Below are 26,392 nucleotides of genomic sequence, written 5' to 3'. Positions count from 1 at the left end.
GCCATTCTCATCAAAGGGCTCAAGCAGCTGGGAGGGAATAGAGTTAGGAGAGCCAACTGAAACTGGCCAGAGGGATATTCCATATCATATGACATGTGGAAGGACTTTTGAAGTAGGGAGTTCATTGGGCTCTCTTCTGCTGCTTGAGGAGCTGGCTGGGTATAGACTGGGGGTGGTGAGCAATTGCTTTGTGCGTCACTTGTTATATTCATTCATATATATATATCCATAAATTCTTAATTGTTATCCTTTTACTATTCTCTAAGTAAATAGGTTTGTCTCAACCTGGGAGTTCTACTTTATTTTTTCCTGATTCTCTCACTCCTCCCGTTGGGAGGCGAGGGGAGTGAAACTGTGTGGTGCTTAGCCACCTGCTGGGTTAAACCACAGCACTTACCCAGCAATATTTTTCAAACTGAAATCACTGATTTTTTGCGTAAACAGGTAGCTCTGATTTCTTAACCATTTGACTTGTGATTTCTTTTGCCAGTAAAGAGGCTATCTGTAGGTGTGGCTGGCAGGGAGACATAGTCCCTTCCTGTTTCACAGGGCTCACTAATTCTGTTACATGACCACCACTTCATGTCATTCCCAGCCATGCATGTCTTCAGCTGCTGGCTCAGAAGGCTGAGCCCTTCTCAGCCTGCACAGCCCCAGTACCAGGGACCTCATCTTCCCATCTCCCAGATAGAATCATAGAATGGCCTGGATTGAAAAGGACCATAAAGATCATCTAGTTTCCATTTCCACCCCCCTGCTACATGCAGGGTTGCCAACTACCAGACCAGGCTGCCCAGAGCCACATCCAGCCTGGCCTTGAATGTATTCAGGGATGGGGCATCCACAGCCTCCTTGGGCAACCTGTTTCAGTGCTTCACCACCCTCTGAGTGAACAACTTCCTCATAATATCTAACCTAGACCTCCCCTGTCTTAGTTTAAAACCATTTCCCCTTGTCCTATCACTATCCACCCTTGTAAAAGATAGGATCTGATAGATCTGCTCTCCCTGCAGTGGTTGTAGATAGGTTTGTCTTCTCTGACCTGAGAGGAAAGCCATATAGGCAGCAATTTGCCTTTCAAGGTTTTGCTTCACTGCACACCATGCCTCACTGACTTGTACAGCTCCTTTCAGGCACTTCCTCAAGTTTTAATGTGACACCATTTCCATAATATGTATGGAACTCAGACTGATAGTTCAGTTTTGAACAGAGAAGATGTAGTGAGATCCCTGTTGCTGGAAGAATAACGAGTCTGAAAAATCCTCTGCACTTCAGTATGCACTATTGCTTGCTGCACTGTGCCATAATGTCAGCTGAATGCCTTCCTTCCTCCTCACTTCCTACACAGTAACACTTTATCTGAGGGGAAAACCTACTGTAGTTACTGCAGAAACCACTCCCAGCTGAGACAGGTGCCTCAGGGGAAGTGAAGAGAATAGAAATGAGAGAGAGAGAGAGAGAGGTGTGCATGTTGTCATATGATCTCTGCAGCATCCCTGCACTGTTGCAAATTCAGCCATACGTTTCTGGGCTTATGTTAAGCTTGTGGATTTGGACAGTATGACTGGCCCCTTCTCTTGGCATGTTAGTTCTGTATGCCCCTCCCTTCCACAGAGCTGGATGTGCAGATGGGGGTATGGAAATGCTCTGCGTTAGCAGTGAAGCGACCACATCTGATAAGGAATCTTGGAGCTCTAGGAACTGCTGTATATGGGAGGATTTAAATGGTAAGTGAGAATTTCCCCCTTTCATAAACTCTGCTTTTCTGAAAGAAGTCAGCAGAGACAGGTATGGAAATAATTCTTCTGGAGTGTTCTCAACTGATTTGTCAGCTAATGATTCTGTTCTATTGGGGTACAAGCACATGTTGCTTGGCAAAATATGTAATTAAAGGTCAGGATGTTTTGAGGAAGAATGAACTCAAACCCTAGGATTTGTTAGCTGACGATAGAAAGAGTCATTTCTTTAATGTACTTTAATGTCACTGAAGGAAATTATGGATTCACATTTCTGAAATCCTTTTGCACATTTCTTTGCAAATGATGTTGACTGATTTCATTTTTTTCCTTAAAGAGCAGTAAAATGATGTTCGTTCGGAGCTTAATGTGACCATAGCTACAGATTAACACACTGGGAGCATCTGCATCCTGCCACCTCTCTGCTGCTCTACAGGGAAAGCAGGCTGATGTGGTTATTAAATCTGGCAGCTGTGTTGTGTGCACACGGGAAGCAAGCAGAGTACAGCATATAGAAAATCAGTCGCTTTCAGAAAGAAGCCTTCCATTCGCTGCTACAAGGCTTGAAAGGCAGACTAAAAAACTTTCTCCTTTTTACTCGCCAGTTGCTGGGACAGTGTGCAAATACTACAAATACAGTGGCAAATGTAAGTATTCTTTGCCTGTGTGGTGTTTTCAGATAGCTAATGGGGGATTTCTACCTTGGTGTGCTGCTTGAAAAAGCAGAGGGTTGAAAGCTGAACCATCCTGAGAGCGAATGATTCTCTGCAGTTTGTTTTGGCTTTCAGTGGAGGAGCTGCTGAGGGAAAGGGATGTGTGTAAGTTGTCCCCAAAAATCAATAAACACAACTGCAAACTACTTGTTTTGGACATCTGATCACCACTTTGTGAAGGGAGAAGCCAAGCAAATGCAGGAGGTGCTTCTAGATGGTTTTCTGCTTGTTAGGTAATACTAGGTATGCAGTGAGAGAAAAGCTAAAGTTGGATTGTCTGCATAAAGTACTGAGTATGCAGTTTTAGAGGAATGTAATACTGTGTCTGGACACATCAATTCATACAAAAACAAAGGCACAATGTATGGTGTACTGGGAGAGATCCTTGAGCCAACAGTGAAAATTGGACAACTGTCTGTATGAAGTTCCAAAGTTCAGCTAGCCCAGTGTCCTATGCCTAACAACATACAGCAAATGCTTGTCAAACAGGACAAACTTCCTATGACATTACTGGAAATGCAGTAAATGGGATTGATGACGTGTTCTTAAATCTTATGCGTAGATAATTAAATCTGCAAATTGAAGATAACGCTTTCAATTTTTTTCAGTTGCAAAATTACATTGCTGCTAATCTATACAGAAACAGTGAAAACACAAGGGCTACCCCAAAAGTAATGGCTGTTTTAGTGAGGACCTCACATGGATCAACTGCAACAAGGGATCCTGGAGAAAGGCAAACAGAACCAACCCCCAAAACTGCGGTGATGGGTCAGCATGACAGCCCCTGGATCCCCTCCCACCCCATCCTGGTTATGCAGGAGCTGTGCTTGTGCTGCTGTGGTGTGAGCGGAGCTGGGAGTGATGGCAGCCAGTGCCCTGCCTGTATAAAAGCAGCTCCCCTTATGGAGCACAGCAACACAGGAGCATTACAAGCAGGCTGTGCAAACAGGGTGTTCTTGGCAGTTAGCACAGGCAGTTCTCATGGGGCAGGGAGGGCGAGTAGAGAGAGTACTCTCCTCTCTTTGCCTCTTCTTCTCCCCTCCTCTCTACTCCTTTGAGAACTTTAAGGTGCTGCTGCCTCTTACAATTACCATGGTGGGCACTGGTCACAGCAGCCGGGCTGAGGCAGCAACCCAGACCAAGGGGACACAGCCTCTCTGATCTGTGAGTAGTGAGCACCTGGGCGGACATCCTAAGGGAGGAAGGACACTCCAGACTGCTGACTGGGGGGAGCTCCGGTATCTGGAGTTCCCCTTGAGTCCTGAGAGAGGAGAGGGCTGTTGTGGGTACAGGTATGTGCATGTATGCTGAGGGAGCTGACAGGTGATTGCTGAACTGCTCTCTGTCATCTCTGACAGGTCTTGGAGAACAGAAGAGGTATCTGAAGACTGGAAGATAGGAAGTGTCACTATGGAAAGGGCAAGAAGGAGGATCTGGGAAACTACAGGCCAGTCAGTCTCACCTCTGTCCCTGGGAAAGTGACAGAACTGCTTGTTCTGGATGCACCTCCAAGCAATTGGAAGAAAAAGTTATCAGGTGTAGTCAGCATGGATTCACCGAGGGGAAATCATGCTCAACCAACCTCGTATCCTTTTATGATGGCATCTCTGGCTGGGTAGATGAGGGGAGAGCTGTGGTTGTTGTCTACGTTGACTTCAGCAAGGCTTTTGCAACTCTCTCCCATGTCATTCTGATAACAAAGCTGAGAAAATGTGGGATAGTTGAGTGGACAGTGAGGTGGGTTGGGAACTGGCTGACTGGCTGAGCTGAAAGGGTGGTGATCAGTGACTCAGAGTCCAGTTGCAGACCTGTGACTAGCAGTGCTCCCCTGGGAGTCAATGATGGATCTGGTCTTGTTCAATATATTCATGGACGACCTTGATGAGGAGATAGCGTCCACTCTCAGCAAGTATGCCGATGATACAAAGCTGGGAGGAGTGGCTGACACCTGATGGCTGTGCTGCCATTCAGCAAGACCTGGACAGGCTGGAGAGCTGGGCAGTAAGAAACCAGAGGAGGTCTGACAAAAGCAGGTGTAGAGTCCTGCACCTGGGAAGAAATAACTGCAAGTATCAGTACAGGTTGTTGCATGACCTGCTGGAGAGGAGCTCTGTGGAGAAGGACCTGGGGGTCCTGGTGGACAAAAGTTTGGCCATGAGCCCTTGTGTATGCCCTTGTGGCCAAGAGTGCCAGTGGAATCCTGGAATGCATTAAAAGGAGCATGGTCAGCAGGTCAAGAGAGGCTACTCTGCCCTGGTGAGGCCTCACCCGGAGTCTTGCATCCAGTTCCAGGCTCCCCAGTACAAGAAAGACAGAAAAAGAGTCTCCTGGAAAGAGTCCAGCAGAGGGCCACAAAGATGATAAAAGTGCCTGGTGCACTTTTTTTTTTCCTTATGAGGAAAGGATGGGTGACCTGGGTCTGTTCAGCCTTGAGAAAAGAAGACTGAGAGGGGATCTGATTAATGTTTATAAATATCTGAAGTGTGAGAGACAAACGGACATAGCCAACCTCTTTTCAGTGGTCTGTGGGAACAGAAGAAGGGGAAATGGCATTAACAGGAGCGTAGGAAGTTCTGTGTCAATATGTGAAAGGTGGAGGGTGATGGAGCACTGGAATGGGCTAAGCAGAGAGGTGGTGGAGTCTCCTCTGGAGGTGTATTTGTGCAGTCTGCTGTAGGAAGCCTGCTTTGGCAGGGGGTTTGGACACAATCTCTAGAGGTCCCTTCCAACCCCTACAGTTCTGTGATTGAAGACATCAGGTGAGACAGTGATGTGTGAATTGCAGAAGGTGTGAGGCTTCTTCCCCAGGTATGTTTGAAGTTTCTGAGACCAATTTGAGATTATTTTGGATTTTGCAATAGAACCTATGTATCCAGTATTTTGCATCGAGTTTCTGTATGCATCTGTTAATAATGTCTTGATGAGTTTGAATAATCTTCAGCAGACTCCTATACTCGTAATCAGTCAATGTCAGCTTGAAGAAAATCTGTCTATGCTAATTCTGACAAAGGGCTGTTTCACAGTATCTACTTACTGCTGTTGAAGTATTATTGCTGAAGCTTAGAAGACTTTTCTGCGTTGCAGTCCTTTTCAATCAATTTATGTAATTACAAATTAGTAAATTGGTTGAGAACTGGTGTGTTGTGGATACCCATCAGTGGCACACATCACCACTTGCTGAGGTAGTGCAGAAATTGCCTCCACTTAAATGTGTAAGATTGAGATGTGCTGGACCATGTAGCATTTGTCTTGACAGATATGACTTTGAATGCTAAGCAGAGGACTGCATAGTAGTACAAACAATCTCAGTATGGTGATGGTCTTCTCTTTCTGTGTTTTGATAGGACTGTATGCTGGCTGGGACCTGCTGGACTTCTTGGTGCTTCCTCCATATTGCCTTCATGTGTGCAGTGGTAGTTATGGACCTACTAGATTGTTGAACAAATGGGATTTTTATTTGAAAACTTGGACCTAATTTTCATTATAGATAATTTGCTCATTCTATGCGTTGTGCAGCTTTTTTTTTCCCGAATTAGTCTTGAAATGAAATAATTTATCTCAGTATGCTCTCAGATCAGTGCACAAGTGACATTACAGACACAGTGTTTATATTCTGAGTACGTGCAGTATGCTGAATATATCCTTACAGCACCTTTTATCCTAAGAATCATTCGGATCCTCTCAGAGAGGAATGCCCTTAAAGCAGTGGTGTTGAGAGAGTATATTGGTTTTGTACAGGTTGTTTACAATTTAGTGATCTGCCAAAGAATTCTCAGGAAGTTTTAATTTTTGAAATGTAGCTCGGTGCCCTGCTATGCTCTTGAAATGCCACCGATGAGTTACTGCTTTGGTGATGCATATACATACTTTATTCAGTCACTGTGATTACTTTACGAAGTCCTTTAGACTTGTCTGATAAAAAATACCAATCAGTGAGATTTTTTATTATGTTGGTTGCAGATGCTGAAATATTATCTTATTATATATATATTATTATAATATATATTATAAGTTGCATGAGCATTAACAGTCATACGCGACAGAATTAACATGGGTAGAAATTGCTCAAAGTTGCCTTGCATAGTTAAACCTTAAAATAACTTTATTGTTGGAGAGAAAAAAAGCAGACAGAGTACTACTTAATTTATGGTACTTATTGTGCTTTGGTCAGTATGTCTGGAATTGGATTCATTTAGGATGAAGTTAAACTAGGAGACAAACTCTCGGGGTCTCGTCAGAGCGTGAATGAGTGAACTTTGGAGTAAAATAATAGTAATAAATGTTGCATTTTTGTTTCTGACTGTAATGCATACAGAACTGAAAAACAAACAAAATCAAACAGCAGCAACATCGAGACACCTGTACAATTGAAAATAGACATTGTCCAAAAGACATTGCTGGAGCTCTGAAACTAATCATTAGTGCAATAATCATTAGGATGTTAATCTTTCTTACAAATATCAAGGATATAACTGTCTACCAGGTCTTGGGAACAATCAGGTGAAAGTGACCTTCTGCCTCAATCTGTAATCATCAGGAATAATAACTAAGCACTTCATTTTGTCACTTACTTTCTATTATTCGTTTAGCTGTAAGAACAAAAAAACCCTGCAACTCTGATGTGACTTTTGACTCTGGATGTTAGAAAAACCAGCAAATTGTTCCTACCAAACATCTAGAGTCTTTGCTGCCAGAAGCTATGAATTGTCTTAAGACAGACTCTTTAAACTCTATTGATTCCAATGGGAAATCTCACTGCTACTATAAGAAGCCTGATTACATCGCCCTCGTTACTTGTTGAGTCTTGCAAGCCAGACAGTTCACAGGAAAGGGACAAAGAAGAGATGTAAAAGGATTTTATCATTTTTCTAAATCGCTCTTAGTTATGCTTAAGGCAAAATATCCTATCTTTAGCAACCAAATTTATCATTCCCTGAAGATTCATCTGAAGATGTACTTGTATTGCACAGCAGATAATAGCACTGTGGTTTTGAAATGCCTTGTTCTTCTTGCCCGTAATTTAAGCAGTCTTAGGAGGACCACAAATGTCTTGTGACATTTTGTGTTTACTGAAAACCTCTTTAAAGGTGAGTAACCCAACTACTCTATTTTCAGAGCATAAACAGGTTTGAGCAGCAGGACCGGGTGAATCTCATGAGGTTCAACCAAGTCAAGTGCAAGGTTTTGGACCATGATCATGCCGACTCTTGCTATCCCTAAATGCTAGGGAACTAAAGGATTGTGCACAGCCCTGTGGAAAAGGATTTGGGGGTACTGCTGCACAGCAAGCTGAACGTGAGCCCGCAATGTGCCCTCACAGCCTGGAAGGCCAACTGTATCCTGGGCTGCATCCAAAGAAGCGTGACCAGCAGAGCAAGGGAGGTGGTCCTGCCCCTTTGCTCTGTACTGGTGAGACCTCTCTAGGAGTTCTGCATCCAGATGAGGAATCCTCAGTACAGGAGAGAAATGAACCAGTTGAAGCACATCCAGAGAAGGGCCACAGAAACAATCCAAGGGATGGAACACCTCTACTACAAGGACCGGCTGAGAGAGCTGGGGCTGTTAATTCTGGAGAAGGGAAAGCTCCAAGGTGGACCTGATAGCAGCCTTTCAGTATCTAAAGTGGGGTAATGAGAAATAAGGGGACTGTTCTTCAGTATCAAACTGTGGATGAAAAGGGGTTAGTACGGTCTTTTCTTGTGACTTTTCCATAAAGCTCTTTTACTTGAGCTCAGGTAAGGGTCATTTGAGTTTATTAATGATACTACAACTCTGAGAATGATTTCTCTGCTTTGAAGTGGAAATAAGGCTGGGGCTTGCCCTTCACAAAAGGCATCTCTGGTAAGTAGGCAATGAGTGCTACAAGACTGTGTCCAAACATACCTTTAAGAGCTAGGTTACTGGTTAAAGCAGCAACATATTCTAAAAGTTTTCTGAGCAGAAGTTGAGCTAATCTATGTGATAGTTAAAGACTTGAACAGTCTTGAGTATTGTATATTCATGCAGAGTGAAAGCAGACCTTGTTGAATAACCTGCTGGTACCAACAAGATTCATTTTAAGAACATAACGATCTATGTTTCTTCTAAATGTAAATCACTGTACTAAAATATTAAAATAAACTTTTCATGCATACTGTATTGAATACGTTCCTTTGTATATGCACTTTGAAGTGCTTGCCCCAAACTAGCAATGGCAGTTACAGCATACAACTACTTACTGACCCCTATAAGCATGCCTGGAAGTATTGTGTCTGAATATTTAGGTGACATCCAAAGTTACTGGATGCTTCAGCAGCTGAAATAGAAATGGTGTTCTTCTCTGGACCTTGCCTCTAACAAGATTAGTGCACTTGCATGTATTGTTAAACTACAGTAGGGCAGGACAGTGATTAAAATAGTGAAGCACAGTGCAGTGTCTCTCCTGGAACAGCTTTAATTAACAGGTATTAAATGTGGCATGAAATATGTGACAGTTAAAGACTTGAACAGTCTTGAGGAAATGAGATGACTTTTCTACAGCTCACCTTAACTAAGTCATGTCCCCATGGAAATTAATTTGAATATTAAAAGCATGTATAAACACTGTCTGAACTTTCTCTCAGTGCCTAATCCAAGCCCAGCTATCTGTTACTTCTGAGTGTTTACAAACTTTCCTATTCATCTCGCTGGCTGTCACTTTGTATCTTGAAAGTGTTTAACAGCAAATTCTGTGGACTACAGGAGTTAGGTTTTAGTACCTTTCCAGTCAGGTGCCAGCCAGCGTACAATGTTCCAGTCTGACAAAAGGCTTTTGAATGTCACGCTACTCCAGTGGATTCTGCTATTTTTTAATTAAGTTAAGACTGTAGAGTACCGTGATTTTGCTGGCCCATTGTTTTCCTTTGGTGTGTAATTGCCCTGAGCAGTGAAGATCCAGTCTATTTGTTCTAACAAGTCTTGTTCTTCTTTATTAAAAAAAAAAAAAAGCATTTATGTGGATTTCACATAGTAGTGGCATTGACAGTTGATGATTTTGTGATTTTTATATCCCCTTGGGAGAATTGATATTGTCAGAGAAAACCTGTTCAATGTTGCAGTTTGCAGGTAAAATGACAGGAGGGTGATGCTAATTATTTGAAAATAATATAAGAATTGCCATATGCTAAGCTTTAGGAATGCACCACATCCTTTATCTTAAGCTGAATAACATCATTTAACAAAATCTGTGTACAGTTTTGTAAGTGTCATATCTGGAGATGTTTCTGCATGTTTTTCTCTCTCTTAGGGGAGATACTTGTGCTACCTTTAAGAAACACCTACAGTTTTCCAATTTTGATCTGTTTATACAGATATATAAATTGCTTTTGCACCACAGATTCCAGGGGTTTTGGCTTTTGTAGTAATTATAGCTTCTGAAATCATGCTCTGTGCTATGAAGGTGCACTGCTTAAAGGAAGAAAAACATTTTGCATAGGGCAAGGAATCTTATATACAGCTTGTACTTTTAAATGGCACTTACAAATCATATGGCTTTTCTTCTGTAAACAGGTAAGCTATAGAATAAATTGTCAAGGAAGTTTCTATAATTTTTGGCCTTAATGCTAGATAAGGTCAAGGTAAGGGGGAACCAAAAAGGGTTTGGGCCAAAGAGATCTCTAGGAGCTTCTAACAGTTTGGTTAGCTGCTATTGACCCCAAGGTGCTTGCTGCTATCAGTGCAGCTTGGCCCTTATTCAGGAGGCTTGAGCAGCCTTTCATTTGGTGCTAGAGAGACCTGTACATAAACACAGTGTGCAGTGCAGCTCCCAGACAGATGCAGCAGGTTCAGCTGCGGCTCATGCTTGTTGTTGAGCAGGTGTCCCTGTCGGGGAAGACCAATCAGGTGAAAGTGACCTTCTGCCTCAATCTGTAATCATCAGGAATAATAACTAAGCACTTCATTTTGTCACTTACTTTCTATTATTCGTTTAGCTGTAAGAACAAAAAAACCCTGCAACTCTGATGTGACTTTTGACTCTGGATGTTAGAAAAACCAGCAAATTGTTCCTACCAAACATCTAGAGTCTTTGCTGCCAGAAGCTATGAATTGTCTTAAGACAGACTCTTTAAACTCTATTGATTCCAATGGGAAATCTCACTGCTACTATAAGAAGCCTGATTACATTGCCCTCGTTACTTGTTGAGTCTTGCAAGCCAGACAGTTCACAGGAAAGGGACAAAGAAGAGATGTAAAAGGATTTTATCATTTTTCTAAATCGCTCTTAGTTATGCTTAAGGCAAAATATCCTATCTTTAGCAACCGAATTTATCATTCCCTGAAGATTCATCTGAAGATGTACTTGTATTGCACAGCAGATAATAGCACTGTGGTTTTGAAATGCCTTGTTCTTCTTGCCCATAATTTGAGCAGTCTTAGGAGGACCACAAATGTCTTGTGACATTTTGTGTTTACTGAAAACCTCTTTAAAGGTGAGTAACCCAACTACTCTATTTTCAGAGCATAAACAGGTTTGAGCAGCAGGACCGGGTGAATCTCATGAGATTCACCAAGTCAAGTGCAAGGTTTTGGACCATGATCATGCCGACTCTTGCTATCCCTAAATGCTAGGGAACTAAAGGATTGTGCACAGCCCTGTGGAAAAGGATTTGGGGGTACTGCTGCACAGCAAGCTGAACGTGAGCCCGCAATGTGCCCTCACAGCCTGGAAGGCCAACTGTATCCTGGGCTGCATCCAAAGAAGCGTGACCAGCAGAGCAAGGGAGGTGGTCCTGCCCCTCTGCTCTGTACTGGTGAGACCTCTCTAGGAGTTCTGCATCCAGATGAGGAATCCTCAGTACAGGAGAGAAATGAACCAGTTGAAGCACATCCAGAGAAGGGCCACAGAAACAATCCAAGGGATGGAACACCTCTACTACAAGGACCGGCTGAGAGAGCTGGGGCTGTTAATTCTGGAGAAGGGAAAGCTCCAAGGTGGACCTGATAGCAGCCTTTCAAGTATCTAAAGTGGGGTAATGAGAAATAAGGGGACTGTTCTTCAGTATCAAACTGTGGATGAAAAGGGGTTAGTACGGTCTTTTCTTGTGACTTTTCCATAAAACTCTTTTACTTGAGCTCAGGTAAGGGTCATTTGAGTGAATTAATGATACTACAACTCTGAGAATGATTTCTCTGCTTTGAAGTGGAAATAAGGCTGGGGCTTGCCCTTCACAAAAGGCATCTCTGGTAAGTAGGCAATGAGTGCTACAAGACTGTGTCCAAACATACCTTTAAGAGCTAGGTTACTGGTTAAAGCAGCAACATATTCTAAAAGTTTTCTGAGCAGAAGTTGAGCTAATCTATGTGATAGTTAAAGACTTGAACAGTCTTGAGTATTGTATATTCATGCAGAGTGAAGTAAATGAGACAGAAAAAGAAAGTCCAAGCAGGCATACCAATGAGCAATACAGGTAGGCTGTTAATAATGGAGGAGAAGGCTGAGGTACTTAACATTTCTGCCTCATTCTTTATTGTCAGCTGCTCTTCACCCACCCCTTGAGTGGCTGAAAGGTGAGGACTGCATCCCTCCTGCTGAAAGCAAAGATCAGGTCTGCAGACGCTTGAAGAACCTGGTGGGCCCCAATGAAACATATCCCAGAGCTTTGAGGGAATTGGCATACATAGCTGCCAAGCCATTCTTGTTGATATTCCAGAAGTCCAGGCACTTAAGTGAAATCTATGGTGGCTGGAAAGAGGGTGATGTCATGCTGATTTTAAAGAAGGGTATAAAGTATGACTTAAGAAACTGCCAACCTGCCAGCCTCAGCTGTGTGCTGGAAGATGTGGTGGAACCAATCCTCCTGGAAGCCGTGCTGGGGCACATGGAAGAGAAGTGAAATGAGACAACCAACCTGCTTCAACAAGGGTGGATCCCATCTGAACAACCTACTGGCCTTTCTTTCTACAATGGCATGAAGGGACCAGGTAAGAGCTGCTGCTGTCAACTGTCTGGATTTCAGTAATGTTTTAACACTGTCCTCCACAATTGCAGAGATATGTATTTGACAGCCAGGTTGTTCAATGAGAGGAAAACAAATCAATGTCTGGAAGCTGATCAGTGATGACTGGTGTTCCTCAGGGGTCAGTACTGGGACTAATGCTCTTAATACCTTCATTAACATCAACAGGAGGATCAATTATATCCTGACAAGTTTGAGGATGACACCATGGCGTCTGATGCAGTCAGTGCATTTGAGGGACAGGATGCAATCCAAAGAGACCCAGACAAGTTCAAGCAGTGAGCAAAGTATTTGTCATGTGTTAGAGCTCAGCCTCAAAGGTAAAGGGGACAAAGGTTCATAGTAATTAACTTCCCAAGATTCAACACAAAAGGGTTTTGCCAAGAAGCACATTTTTCAGGTTACCTTGGAAGAAACCAGAGAGTTCTCAGTGAACTTAAAGGAAAGGAGGTTTGTTTTTCCCTGCAAGACAGTTGCTGCCACTCTGCTCTCCAGCCAGCTCACCTGCCTTTGAGCTCAGGAAGCTCAAAAAACTTCTATCCAGAAGTACAGCTGCGAAGATACAAACACTGGCAACACAGCGGGTGATCTCATTCAGTGTGTAAAGTAAGTCTGACACTTATGTGGTAATGGAATGTTGCTTCTGCATTTGATATTAAAGTAGCAATTGGTTTGAAGAAGTAGAACATAATGCATTTGTATTTTGTAACTTATTCTTAGAAATAGTTAATCTAAGTACTAAAATACAGTATGTTAGTGGCATGTTTTAGAAACATTATTTCTGAATTACATGATTCTTTCTTGCAAAACTGTAATAGTTGTTAAATGTTCCAAACAATGCAAGTATAGCATGCTAAGGATTGGAAAACACATTGTAGAGCTGTTCTGTTAGGATAAGAAACTCTCAGCAAAAGACAGACAGATTTAGCAAACAAAGAAGTTAGGGCCTCTACACAAGGCTGAACTGTCTCAGTCCATGAGAAGATCGGGGTGTGAAGGCAGGCACTAGGATCCTCCCCTGCCTCTCTCCCAAGCTTATCTTTGTAGAAAGAAGGACGAGCAGATATCTGCAAAATAATGATCAGATGTGGAATAGTTAATTAACTACAGGTTTTTGCTTATGCAGCAAAATTTATGTTGTCCAGTGCTTCCATGTTTAGTGAAGCATCAAGAAGATTGTGAACCTGAAGTACTCAGCCAATGAGGAACCAGGGGAGTAAGAGAGAAGCATCAAGGAACAGGGAATAAAAGATGTAACTGTTTTCTGCATGCCCTCCTGCTTGCAGGAGGCCCACCATTGCAATTGTGAATAAAATCTGCTTTAGAGATACCATCCTAGAAAATTGTTTGGATATTTCCTACATTTACAGTTTTGCAGTAAATAACTTAAGTATTTGTTAGTCCCACTTTTTCTTTCAGAGCATGCCATACAACCAGCTGACTGCTTATGGGATCATTTCTCTCTCTTCTTGTGTTACCCAAGAAATAACATCAGCAACAAGGGAATGAGGCTCAAGCACAGAAATAGACACCATATCTTTTTGGGGGGTAAGCAAGGATTTACTGTTGTTTTAAGTCAGAGACAGGCAAGTATCCACTTCACCACAAAAAGCTTGATCTAGCTGAGCCTAGCCATTCCATTTTAGTACAGACATTCATAAGCATTCCAGTTCTTGCACACAACACAGGGCATTCACACCTGTGGTAGAAAGTCTTTGCAAAAAGCCATTAGAAGCCAATAATTCTTCCACAAAAGGAAGTTATCACCAGCTTCCCAACTCACAGAAGAAAGTTTAGTTACCAGCATTTTGGGGGCACATGTTGAAATGAGAACAGAATTATATCTAAAAGATCTCAATTCTTTCCAAAGTGAAACTGAAGTGATAGACTTCTCAAAGCAGGAGACAAATTAAAGTCACCTGTCCAGTGATTCAGTGGGGCACATTATACAAGAGGCATGCTGCTAAGTACTGAGTAAAACCTTACCCACAAGAAAGTTTTCTACATTTACTCATATAATAAAGTCAACCTCAGATCTCTCACAAAAAGAGCTTTCACAAGCAACTCCATTTTTTATTTTCCTTTTAGACCAATTCATTTCCCCCAGGAAGAGATAGCAAAGAAGTCACAGAACAGCAGCCTTCCTCCTTCCTAACCACCTCAGCCTATTTAGCTTGTTGATACTGTAGGCCAGCCATAGCATATGCAGAGCATATTTGAGACACCACAGGACCACTTCCTCTTATAGGGTTTGGGTAAGTGGATGGAGGTAGAGTTGCCCCCACACCCCCCAGACACATTAAATTAACATAGAGCAAGCACCCTCATGCCAGAGCTTCAAACAAGCTTCACCTGAGATTTGAAATAAACTGAGTTTTCTCCTTCAGTAGAACACAGAACCCAACTCCATTTCCTACTTTCAAGACTGGGAGCACCACCACAGAGCAGCCATCACCACATAGGACCCACACCAGGACCCAGGGACAAGACCCCTTCACCAGGGAGGCCTCTCTGCCCCTCCCCAGAGGGAGCCCCAATAGGCAGGAGGGCACCTCCACACCCCCTCCCTCAGGGGGGCCACAATCCAGCAAGAGAGAAAAAAATCCGTTACTGACCTGCACCCACCCCCCCACCAAAAAAAAAATAATCTCTTCGAGATAGTGCAAAATCCAGACAACAGCCCCATTTTAAGGGGGGAGAGGTGGCCTCTGCACTTGGTGCAGAGGCCACCTCTCCCCCCTTAAAAACCTCTAAGCCAAGCAACCACATACAGCCCCCCATACTAACAAGCCATAATTAAGAAATATACAGGAAACTTAGGCCAGACAAGTTATCATACCAAAAGATGAATAGCTAAAAACAACTTACCCTTGTTCCAGGCTCACTAAGACTCCAGAGATCCTTCCCCACTAGTCAGCTCTTAAACAGGAAACCAGAGAGGTAGAGCCAGACTCCACCCCTTCCAGTAGGGCAGGTAAATTACCTTCACCTGTGACCCCAGGGGATACATTGCTCACCTCAGGTGGTCAATCAGAAGTTCAGGCTGATTGAGCAGTTCCCATGCACTAACCAACCTCTACACCCACTAAGAGGATCCCAGGTCAAAGGACTACACCAGACACATGCCTACCTGGAGCTCTCTTCTGCTTCTTCCATGGATTCAGCACACCCACAAGCCTAGGATGAGGACTTTCCCCTCAGGATGCCAGCCACACCACAACCTAAAGTAAGAACATACCTTGGCCAGGCTGGACCTCACCAAGGTCCCCCCAGGAACAGAGATACATCCATGTTGGTTTTCCAGGCATTCAGCAAATTGCTTTCTTCTTTTGATTTCCATTGAGAAACTTGATCATTTAAACCAAGAAATTCAGCAAACTCACAGTCCAAACAGTCCTCTTTTGTTTCCATGGCATCCACATACTGCAGTAAAGCTTCACCTTGAGATGGAGGAACCCAAGTCCCAGGCTCACAGGCTGTCTGGTTGCCAGAGTCCTGCAGGCTGCACTTCTCCCCTCACACTGTCAATTCCATTCTTCCAGGAGCAGACCTGCCACACACCATCACCCTCAAACAAAAACAACTTGTGTCCCCTGGCACCCAATCCCAAATGGAAACTCCAGCCCAGGGGCAGCACACACACAGTTCAGGGACCAAAGGACAGCACAATCCCCACTCCAGCCCTGGACCTGCAGAAGAGCTCCATGAACCACTTCTCAGAGGACACAGGGTGGGCAGCCCTCAGGTCACTCACCTCCTTCATCTCACCTTCAATGAAACCACGCTCAGGCAGATCCTCACTGCTAAATGCTCCATTGCAGCACTCACCCTGCAACAACATATCCAGACACAACCCACAGACCCCCAGAGAAAGCAACTCCACAGCCTATTCCATCACTCACAACAAGCACTAACATTCCAGTCTGTGAATGTTTCCACCTCACACCCCCCATCAATGCCTGAACAAGCACATCATCAACAAAACTCCTGCACTTCAGATAATTACTGACAGTAAGATATTCCCCCCATACCATCCACTGCCCTTCTCTCATCTAACTAGTCACAACACAGAAGGCTACAGCCTTGGTCCAGCATCATTTCCCCTCACCAAACCCACCGTGACTACTTAGAAATTTTTGCTCACCAGGTCACTTACAGCTGTCCCATCACCTTGCTGTGGAGGGAGGTGAGGCTCGGCACATTCCAGTTCTCCCACCAGAAGAGAAACTTCACCACCTCAGCTGCCTGTCTCTCCTACAAGGAACGCAGCCATCCACAACAGCATTCCAGTCATGCAAGCTGTCCCACCACATCTCCACAACGGGAACAAGATCATGCTCCTGAGGTTACAAATAAGAGGGGGAAAAAATATATCATCTCACAGAATCGTAGGGGTTGGAAGGGACCTCCAGAGATCAGAGTCCAACCCCCCTGCCAAAGCAGGTTCCCTACACCAGGTCACACAGGTAGGCGTCCAGGCGGGTCTTGAATATCTCCAGAGAAGGAGACTCCACAACCTCCCTGGGCAGCCTGTTCCAGTGCTCCGTCACCCTCACCGTAAAGAAGTTCTTGCACACATTGGTGCGGAACTTCCTATGCTCCAGCTTCTGGCCATTTCCCCTTGTCCCCTTTCTGCACACTGCTGAAAAGAGTCTGGCCTTGCCACTTTGCCCCCCACACCTTAGATATTTACAGACCTGGATCAGTTCCCCACTCAGTCTTCTCTTCTCAAGGCTAAACAGACCCAGTTCACTCAGCCTTTCTTCATAGGGGAGATGCTCCAGGCCCTTCACCATCTTTGTGGCTCTCTGCTGGACTCTTTCCAAGAGATCCCTGTCTTTTTGTACTGGGGAACCCAGAACTGGACACAGTACTCCAGATGAGGCCTTACCAGGGCAGAGTAGAGGGGGAGGATCACCTCCCTCGACCTGCTGGTCACACTCTTTTTAATGCACCCCAGAATGCCATTGGCCGTCTCATCCAGCTCACTCCCACCACTGGAAGCAGAAGGGGCGGAAGCACCTGCAAAACACATCTCAGGCACTTCAGCAGCAGCACCGTGCTGATCCCAAAGAAGCATCCAATCAGCAGCCCTACACAAGCCCCAACAATAGAAAGCTTACCTAGTGACTCCCAAACACTCACCGCTTTCACCATCTCACCGGGTCGGGATGACGGGAGGCTCTGCTGCAACCTTCGCTCAGCCTGCAATAGGAGAAAACTTGTTTCAGCAGCCCCTTGCGTTGCTTCTCATTCCCAGCAGCACAGAGGCTGGAGGAGGATGGTAGGAACGGCCCATCCCGCTCGCTCCTACCGATGCGACCGGGAGAAAGTAAAGACCCGGAGGGACTGAGAGCCCTCAGGACCACGTTAGCGCTCTGGAAACCGAGCGGCAGTCCCCTCCGAAAACGCAACGACAGCCGGGCAGCGACGTTACACCGGCTCCGAGAAGCCGAGGCAGCCCGCTGGGAGCCCCGCGCCGGCCCCGAACGGAGCCCGGCGGCCTCCTGCCGCGGAGGGCGGACGGACCCGAGCGCTGGCCGCCTCCGCGGTCCCGTCGACACCAGAACGACTCACCGGTTCGGGCTGATCTTCCTCGGGAGACGTCTCGCCGCAACCTGAAACAAAACAACACAACACGCAGAGAACATTACAAAGAATCCCAAGGTCTCGTTTTAAGAGCAGCCCCGGCGGCGCAAGGACCGGACAAAGAAGCGCAGCCCGCTCCGGCTCCGCAGGGAATGAGCTCCGGCAGCTCTGCCGTGACTCCCAGCGGCCTCCGGCGAAGCTTAAGAGGCTTTGGGCCGGACCCGCCCCGCGCTGCGGACGAGGCGCAGCTGTGCCCGGGCGGCCGCGCCCCTCGGCAGCTGGGAGTCGTTGCCTCGTTAGCGCCGGTGGGGCTCGTTAGGGCCGGCCGGGAATCTGACAGTTGGACACGTGGGCTCTAGATCTGAATTAAGGACTTAAACTGCACTTTCAATTAAAGTTTGTTACGCGCTTCTCCTCGCCTCATTGCGGGATTCACTAATAAGTTAAATAATTGTGCCTAATTCAAACGGATCGCTTTGCATCTCACACGACACCCTTTTGAAGAACGTCTCCAGCCTTAACAGTTTCCAGAGGCCCCTGCTGTGTGCTGTCTCTGCTCTGCTTTCCCTCTCCCCTCGTCCAAAAAAAGAAAAGGAAAAAAAAAAAGAGGAAAAAAAAAGTTTGTTAAGCCTGTACAACCTTTGTACCTGATGGAGAACACGTGACTGAAGGTGGCAGTGGAAATGTGGGAGTGGCGATGTGACAAACACCCAAATGGGTGAATGATGCATGCGAGAAAATTGCCGACCAGTGAAATTGGAAGCGGAGCTTCACAAATGGTTCTGTACAGTACAACTCCTCGGCTTATAAAGCAATTATTTACACACGTCCCTTGCTTTGAGAACCTGCTGTCTGTGGATGGGCACTCAAAGGAAAGAGGTCCCAGGTATCGAATCTGACCGAGAGGCCCGAAGAAGTTGCCGGTGGGTTCCTCTCAAACCTTTGTGCCTACAAATCACCGGGGATCTAAAGCTGCTGAAAGCTGTGGTGCATAAAACAGAACAGGCAAGCTACTGAGAAAGTACAGAAGGGGCCTGTGGGCCTTCATGTGCTAATGGGACGAAAAAGGCCAGAGATGTGATCTTAGGGCATCCTCCTTCAGCTTGTGCAGATAGCCCCATACTGAGGAGAACCAGGGAGGTCTGGGATGGGTTCCCACTGGATGATGAGACAGCTACTTTATCCCAAACCGGATCTATGAACCAATCCTCACTTTTTGCATTCGGCAGACAGCTGCATTTAAGAGGTGAGTGAGGTGAAGCCTGCAAACACACTTTGTGAACCATTCCCAGAGAAAGAAACACAAGATCACTTGCAAATGTTATGTGCCGATATTTACCTGGACAAACTCCAGCTTTTCTGCACCCCTCCAGTAGTTTGCTTTTATTTGTAGTTCAACTACCCAGGCGAAAACAGACAGCTGAAGGGAACGCTGACTCTGCTTGAGAGAGCATGAGGCTCGTGCTTGAGAGATCTTTCTGGGTAGGCTGGTGGCTTTTATCCTTTGTCTGAGAACCTAAGTCACCACAAGCAACCTTCCTCCACAACAACATGAGTTAATCAGCTGCAGTGCAGGCCGGTTTATCTGTGGCTGCCTTCCGTCTGTCTCATCCCTCTTTCAGGGTCAGTCTGTCCTACCAGGGGACAAGCCTCAGCAAAGTTTGCCTTGTTACACCTGGGGCTCCCTCTTCATCTGATGCATTCTGATGAGTCCTGTGGGAGAACAAAATGTCAGAGTTTCTGGCTTTAGCTTATAAAGCAACTTTCCTGATGAACTTTATTGTACCTAAACTCGACACACTGAAGTTTAGCGTACTGACTGAGAAGACACAGACGCAGCGCTAAGAGAAATAACTGCTCGTAGGATCTAGCGTGTGGATGGGGCTGCTGTGGTGGGAGTCGGGAGAGGAAGGAGCAGACAGATCTCTTCATAATGAGAAGAACAACACAGCCTCTGCCATGAAGATCGGAGCTGCAGCTTCCCAGTCATTAACAGGGAGACCTTCCCCATGGCCCAGGAGCTGCAGCCCACTGCCACCGTGACCCCAGAGCAGCGGAGCCTAGACAGCACTGTGGGCTGACAGCTGTCAGTGCCTCTCAAAATGCTTCAAAGAACACCCAAAGGGGGCTTTGAGCCAGAGCCTTTCCCGAGCGACTGCCAGACTTTCGAGCAGATTCTTCAGCCAACAGTCTGGTAGCATGGCTCTTGTTGCAGAGGCTTTTTCTTAGGAAGGGAAAGTACTGGATGAAATTCTAGCACGTTTCAGACTCTTCACTGCTTGTCAGTTACTTTGGATAGAGAATGAAAACCTTAACCCAAGTGTTAGAAGCCTTCAATGGATCAGTGCCCAGCTTTGTCAATGAACAGGTTATTCCTGTGTCACCTCTATTTTGGTTTGTATAATTGGTGTGGCAGACCTTTGAAGCTTGGACTGATTTTGTGGAGAAGAGAATGCTATTTCTGAGCTGCAGTGCTTTCATGACATTTTGCAAGATGAGATATTTTACTTGTGGCGAGAAGATATTGTGCTTTTGAGAAAAAATACCAGCCGATTGGTTTCTTATGTTCCACATCTATGATTGGTGATCTCCCACCACAGGAGAAGAGAACTCTACTGCTATGCCAGTCTCTACTCTAGGTGGTGCTTGGATATAATCACGGGAACTTCAGAGTATCTTATGTGAAGCGGTGTAAGCATTCTGAATTGCATAATAACGACTTCTTGACATTTTCACGAGAATCTTCATTTTTTACTCAAAAAGGCAACAACTCATCGAATTTCAGAAAAAAACCCCAGTAGGTGTGAAAAAAACACACATATATTTTGAAGGCGTAATTGCTGGGTGTTTGAAGTGGATGTCTGGCTAGTAAAGACTGCTAGAAGTCGAGATAAAAGCTGTTTTTGGTGATGAAGCCTGTGAACCGAGCTACATTTTCGCTAGCTTTTCTAGGAGGACCTTAACATCTTTAAGAAATATGGTCTGAGATTCAAAGTGAACCCCAGGAAGAACTGTCTGGTAGCATGCGTTATAAACCCTCAGGCAAATGGTAATGGTGGGACATCCTTACAGGGAAAGTGTTTTTTTTTTGTGGGCGCTCAGTCAAGTTAGAGAGCTCTCTCAGTTTCTTGTAGCCTCGGAATAGTTCTTTATTGTATTCAACATACATCTTATGCACCACTCACTTACAAACAAGAAGTTCGTGTTCCTCTAATAGTTCCTCTAATCAGTTAATTGGCCCTAGTTTTTCCCAAACAACAGCGATAAAGGATGAAAGGTTTCTCCAGTGTGACAAGATTAACAACGCACACAAAAGAACCTTCTGTTTACCATTAGACTGTTTGCTCTCTGTCTTACACTCCGGTCTCCCAAGGCTTTACAGTGATAAGGTCTATTAAAGGGTCTGATAAGCTCTTTGGTGACTCACTCACAGTCACATCTTCCCCCACAGTTTTGACATCCTTTTCATAGAATAGAATAGAGAGAAAAAGGTTGGCGCAACCTTATCTAAGTCTGAATATCTTTCCTGATCCATTGATCACATTTACTTTGTGCTCAGGCTAGGCTGGGTGGTCTCCAAATCTCCACATCAAAGCAGACACTGTGTTGAATCAGGCTATGAGTAGTACATCTAGAGTTTTCCAGAAAGTAAGTATGGTTCTCCCCATTTCATCAGTTGATCGAGCCTTGATGTTATTTGGGGCGGAAAAAATAGCTAGTTGTTTGTATAATAAATTCTATAGAAAGCACAGTTTTGACTCTTTGGGTCAGCACTAGGGAATCTGGGTCACCTGAGATAGATAAACCACTGTAATTTTTGGAACACACTGTAAATTAACTATGTGCTTAATTATTTCACTGGTGGCACAGTCATATTTTTCTTTCATTAGCCTGATGCTAGCAAATGCTATGAAGGAAAACCCAATGCAATGCAAAGGTGTTTGAGTTAGCTCTACCTTATACACTTCAAAAGGGAACGTAGGCAGTACAAGGATATGCTTGTGTTACCTGAACAACTTTTGCATTTATCATTTGCTTTTAAATTATGAAATAAAACAAGTTCACAGCAACTGGAACAACAGAGTAGTCAGAGCATCCCTTTCATGTTTGTTTTGTATTTTATGGGCTTGTTATGTAAAGTGGATAGGAGTCCAGAAAGAATGACTGCAGTCTCAACTGAGCTTTTGAATAACAGCTTTTAAGTGCCAGGGGAAACACCGGAGGAAGTTTCTTCAGCATTGTCTTTCTTACTGAACAGAGAGCATTTAAAAAAAAACCCAAAGTCAATGATGCTTACAAAAATTCTTCTTTATTTTACCTTCTGGAGACTTAAAACTTGATCTGAAGCATAGTCCCAAAAAATGCGTTGAGATAATTTGTTCATAAGTGTGCAGTGTGTCAGCATCAGTGCTCTCTTATTATGATTCTCATGTTACATATTTTGGAGCCTTGTTCTAAGTCTTCTGGCAGCATGCAAGTTTGGTGCTTTCCATTTTGACTGAATTAACCAGAGAAATTCTGATGATTCTCCCAACTGTGAAATTGTTAAAATTTTTCAAACAGAACGTTTGTAAAAATTATTTTTACCCCAGCTAACAATGAGTTGGACATCTGGCTGTATTTCTATATTGTTTAGATGGAAAATGGATCACAACAGGCAAAGGAAATGGTCAGCGAGAACAATATTTATATACTTATCTTGCCTTAAAGTTAATCTGTTACAAGTCTTGAGCCTTTCAGGTTGCTATAGAAACTACCGCAGCCTCCAACTGCATTTCTGCCAAGACTTAATTGCATTTGGAGTCTCATAGACTCTCTAGTAACTGCAGCACTGACAGACAAAAGCACGTTGCAGGAGGAGCTGAATAAGTGGTTCAATTTGATGCATGCACCTTCTCCATATGAATGATGATCCAAAAGAAACACCTCCTATTTTACGACCTCGGCCAGAGACAGTAGAGGCGTACAGTGATGGTATGGCAATAGAGGCTGAACCTTCCCACCAATATTCCCTTACATTTTGTTGCTGTGCAATAGATAGCAGCAGAGGGGCAGCTGGACAAAATGGTACCCAACACAGAGAGAGGAAGAGAAAGGGAGGTAGAAGTACATATCCCCCTGCAGAACAAACAGCACCCGTGGACATTGATTGACACTTGCTGAGCATTCCCGTAGACCAGCCAGCAGACATGAGGACACTGAGGTGGGGGGTGCTGCGTTTCAGCAACTGCCACAGTGGATCACCTCCACTTGTGCAGGTTTTTATGAGCATGGCATGCAGGCTCTTGTTCATAGGTGGCAAAAATAAATAGCTACTGATGGTGACTAAGTTGAAAAAGAGTACTTTGTAGCTGAGAATTTGCTCTCTCAACTTGTGTTATTCACTCTGTTGTAATTTCCATGGAAACAAACAGGATAAACAGTATAAATAAATAGGAGGCAATATTTACAGAGCTACCACAGTACTGTGTTTCCATATTCTTTTCCAGGTTTTCCCTTACAAGCCAGTAAAGGTCTAACACGTATTGATACCACAGAGATGGATTATCTTTGCTGTGACTGCATTTGATGTTTCCTAGCCTTCAATGCCTTTGGAGTACCGGCAAGAGTCTGTCACCTCTGCTTTTGTGAGACAGACATGGAAGTGCACAGCTGCTGTTTCAATAGATCTCATAAGCTTGTGATCACTCAGCACTCTTCATGGTTTTTACTTGGTTGGTGTGAATCAGAGATAGGCAGCTTTTTGGGCAGGCCTGATTTTAGTTCATAAATGTCAATTTATTAAAGTTGAAGCTGAATTTAGCTGTACGCAAAGTTCAGTAAGACTTTTCTCTGAAGTATTTTTTTCTTTTGTCCTCAATCTAGCTTTAGTGAGAAATTCCACCAGGGATCTCTCTCATTCAGCTAGCACAACCACAGCTCAGACCAGTTTCCCCACTCGGCTCTCAGCATAATGCTGCTGCCAGTGAAAATACATTGCTCTTCTGATCCTGTTCAACATTCAGTGGCAGTGGACTAGATCATAACTCGTTAACATCACGCTCAATGAATATATGTCCTGAACTTAATAAAAAGCAATTCCCCCTTGTTCTCTTGCACAAAAAGAGGGAAAAAAAAAAATATCACAACAGGAAGAAAAGTGAAAGTATTGCATGTATTTCCATCTGTAATGTTAAGCTCTCTTTTTAAGCTCTGCTTGTACACAGTGGATAAGACATGGCAAACAGTACAGACACCTTCTGTGCAATATTTCTTTCATAGGATGCTTCCATGCTAGTAGTAATACTGACTCAAAGATTGATTTGTATCCTCTTGTTCTCATTAGAAGCATTAGGGTCAGCTCACAAACTGGTGAATGGACAGGAACAGACTGATGTTTGGCAAGAAAAGAAACTTTAACAAACTACCACTTTAAACTCACATACTGAATACTGCTTTTAGATACTGAACATCTGAAGACAGCTTAAATATACCTGTTTCAGCTTCTAAGTCAGCTTCTAAGCTTTTTGGATATCAGTTGGATTTTGGTATGAAATGATTATTATTTGTTGACTCCTGTCATACTTCAGAAGCCAGACAGTTGCAATGTCTCCAAGTTGCCTGTATGAACTATTTTCCAGGCAACAGCCACGCTTTGTTTACAGAAAGCAGTGCTTGCAGAGGCATCATAGGTGTTCAAAATAAAGACTCTGTCTATCAGTTGAACAGACAAGTGTGTGTGCATGGAGAGCTTGACAGTGTCACATACAGTTGAGAGCAGTGTTATTAAAAAGAAAAGCCTCACAATGAGACTGGGGTGTGCCAATAACAAGATGTTTTTTTACTGTACTTTATAACATATTTCAAAAGCTTTTTTCCCCCCCACAAGTCACCATTTCTTATGATTTTTGAGGCTAAGAACTATTTAGGCTGCTTCTATAATTGATGGTATATGCAGCTGCATGTCTAAGATGTCTTTGGGGCCACATTAACTCTTGCAGCTCTGCTTAGGGAATGCAGCACTGTTACATAGAGGTGCCTACATTGATAGTGTCATAGAATCACAAAGTCAGAAACAACCTATCAGATCTAGTCCAACCATCCTCCCATTACCACTGCTACCACAAGCACAACCCACATCTCGCAGCTCCTCACCCAGATGCCTCTTGAACACTGCCAGGGATGGCGACACCACCACCTCCCTGTGCAGCCATTCCAGTGCCTGACCACGCTCTAAGAGAAAAAGTTCTTCCTTAAGTCTAACCTAAACCTCCTCTGGTGCAGCTTGCAGCCATTTCCCTGGGTCCTGTTCGCTGCCTGGGAGAAGAGGCCAAACCCCTCCTCACCACAACCTCCCTTCAGGAAGTTGCAGAGTGCAGTGTGGTCTCCCCTGAGCCTCCTCTTCTCCAGACTGAACAATCCCAGCTCCCTCAGCCGCTCCTCATAAGACTTGTGCTCCAGACCCCTCACCAGTCTCACTGCCCTTCTCTGGACACGCTCCAGGGCCTCAGTGTCTTTCCTGTAGTGAGGGGCCCAAAACTGAACACAGTACTCGAGGTGCGGCCTCACCAGTGCTGAGTACAGGGGATGATCACCTCCCTGCTCCTGCTGCCCACACTATTTCTAATGCAGGCCAGGATGCCGTTGGCCCTCTTGGCCAGCTGGGCACACTGTCAGCTCATGTTCAGTCGAGCATCAACCAACACCCCCAGGTCCCTTTCCTATTCACAGTCATCCAGCCACTCATCCCCCAGCCTATAGCACTGCATGGGGTTGTTGTGGCCAAAGTGCAGGACCCAGCAGTTGACCTTGGTAACCTCATCCCATTTACCTCAGCCCAGCAATCCAGCTTATCTAAATCCCTCTGAAGGGCCTCCCTACCCTCAGGCAGATCAACACCACCTCCCAGCTTGGTGTCATCTGCAAACTTACTGAGGGTACACTCAATCCCCTCGTCTAGGTCATCAATAAAGATATTAAACAAGATAGGCCCCAGTACCAACCCCTGGGGGACACCAGTTGAAACAGGTCACCACCTGGATTTAGCTCCATTGACCACTACCTGCTGGGCATGGCCAGTTCCTTATCCAAAGAAGGGTATACCTGTCCAGGCCATGGGCAGCCAGTTTCCCCAGAGGAATACTGCAAGAGACCATGTCAAAGGCTTTGCTGAAGTCTAGGTAGATTACATCAACAGTCTTTCCCTCGCCTACCAGGCTGATCAACAAGTCAGAGAAGGAGATGAGGTTGGTCAAGCACCACCTGCCTTTCACAAACCTGTGCTGGCTGGGCCCTAGCCCCTGGATGCCACACACGTGCTGTGTGATCTCACACAAGGCGATTTGCTCCATAACTTTCCCTGGTACTGAGACCAGGCTGACAGGTCTGTAGTTCCTCAGAT

The 26,392-nt window shown here is 44.7% G+C and overlaps 1 protein-coding gene and 1 long non-coding RNA gene across 2 annotated transcripts; one reads left to right on the top strand and one right to left on the bottom strand.

Annotated features, from left to right (window-relative positions):
* Positions 1-267: 267 nt before the first annotated feature.
* On the top strand, positions 268-9,638 carry LOC149917231 (uncharacterized). Its single transcript, XR_016468197.1, has 3 exons — positions 268-1,727; positions 2,074-2,383; positions 3,808-9,638. It is a non-coding gene; the product is annotated as an uncharacterized LOC149917231 (long non-coding RNA).
* Positions 9,639-12,203: 2,565 nt separating this feature from the next.
* On the bottom strand, positions 12,204-18,436 carry LOC116227279 (uncharacterized). Its single transcript, XM_090143371.1, has 8 exons — positions 18,418-18,436; positions 18,001-18,323; positions 17,547-17,628; positions 17,315-17,445; positions 16,178-16,763; positions 15,807-15,973; positions 15,554-15,644; positions 12,204-13,490 (listed from the first exon to the last, which is right to left on the bottom strand). Exons 1-5 carry the CDS (start codon positions 18,434-18,436, stop codon positions 16,653-16,655), a joined length of 666 nt encoding a protein of 221 aa, XP_089999497.1. The 3' UTR covers positions 12,204-13,490; positions 15,554-15,644; positions 15,807-15,973; positions 16,178-16,652.
* Positions 18,437-26,392: the final 7,956 nt, after the last annotated feature.

This window comes from Phasianus colchicus, chromosome 7 (genome assembly GCF_987193195.1).
Source record: "Phasianus colchicus chromosome 7, bPhaCol1.hap1.1, whole genome shotgun sequence".
In the NCBI taxonomy this organism is placed as follows: Eukaryota; Metazoa; Chordata; class Aves; order Galliformes; family Phasianidae; genus Phasianus; species Phasianus colchicus.
This window is presented reverse-complemented; position numbering and strand designations above follow the sequence as displayed.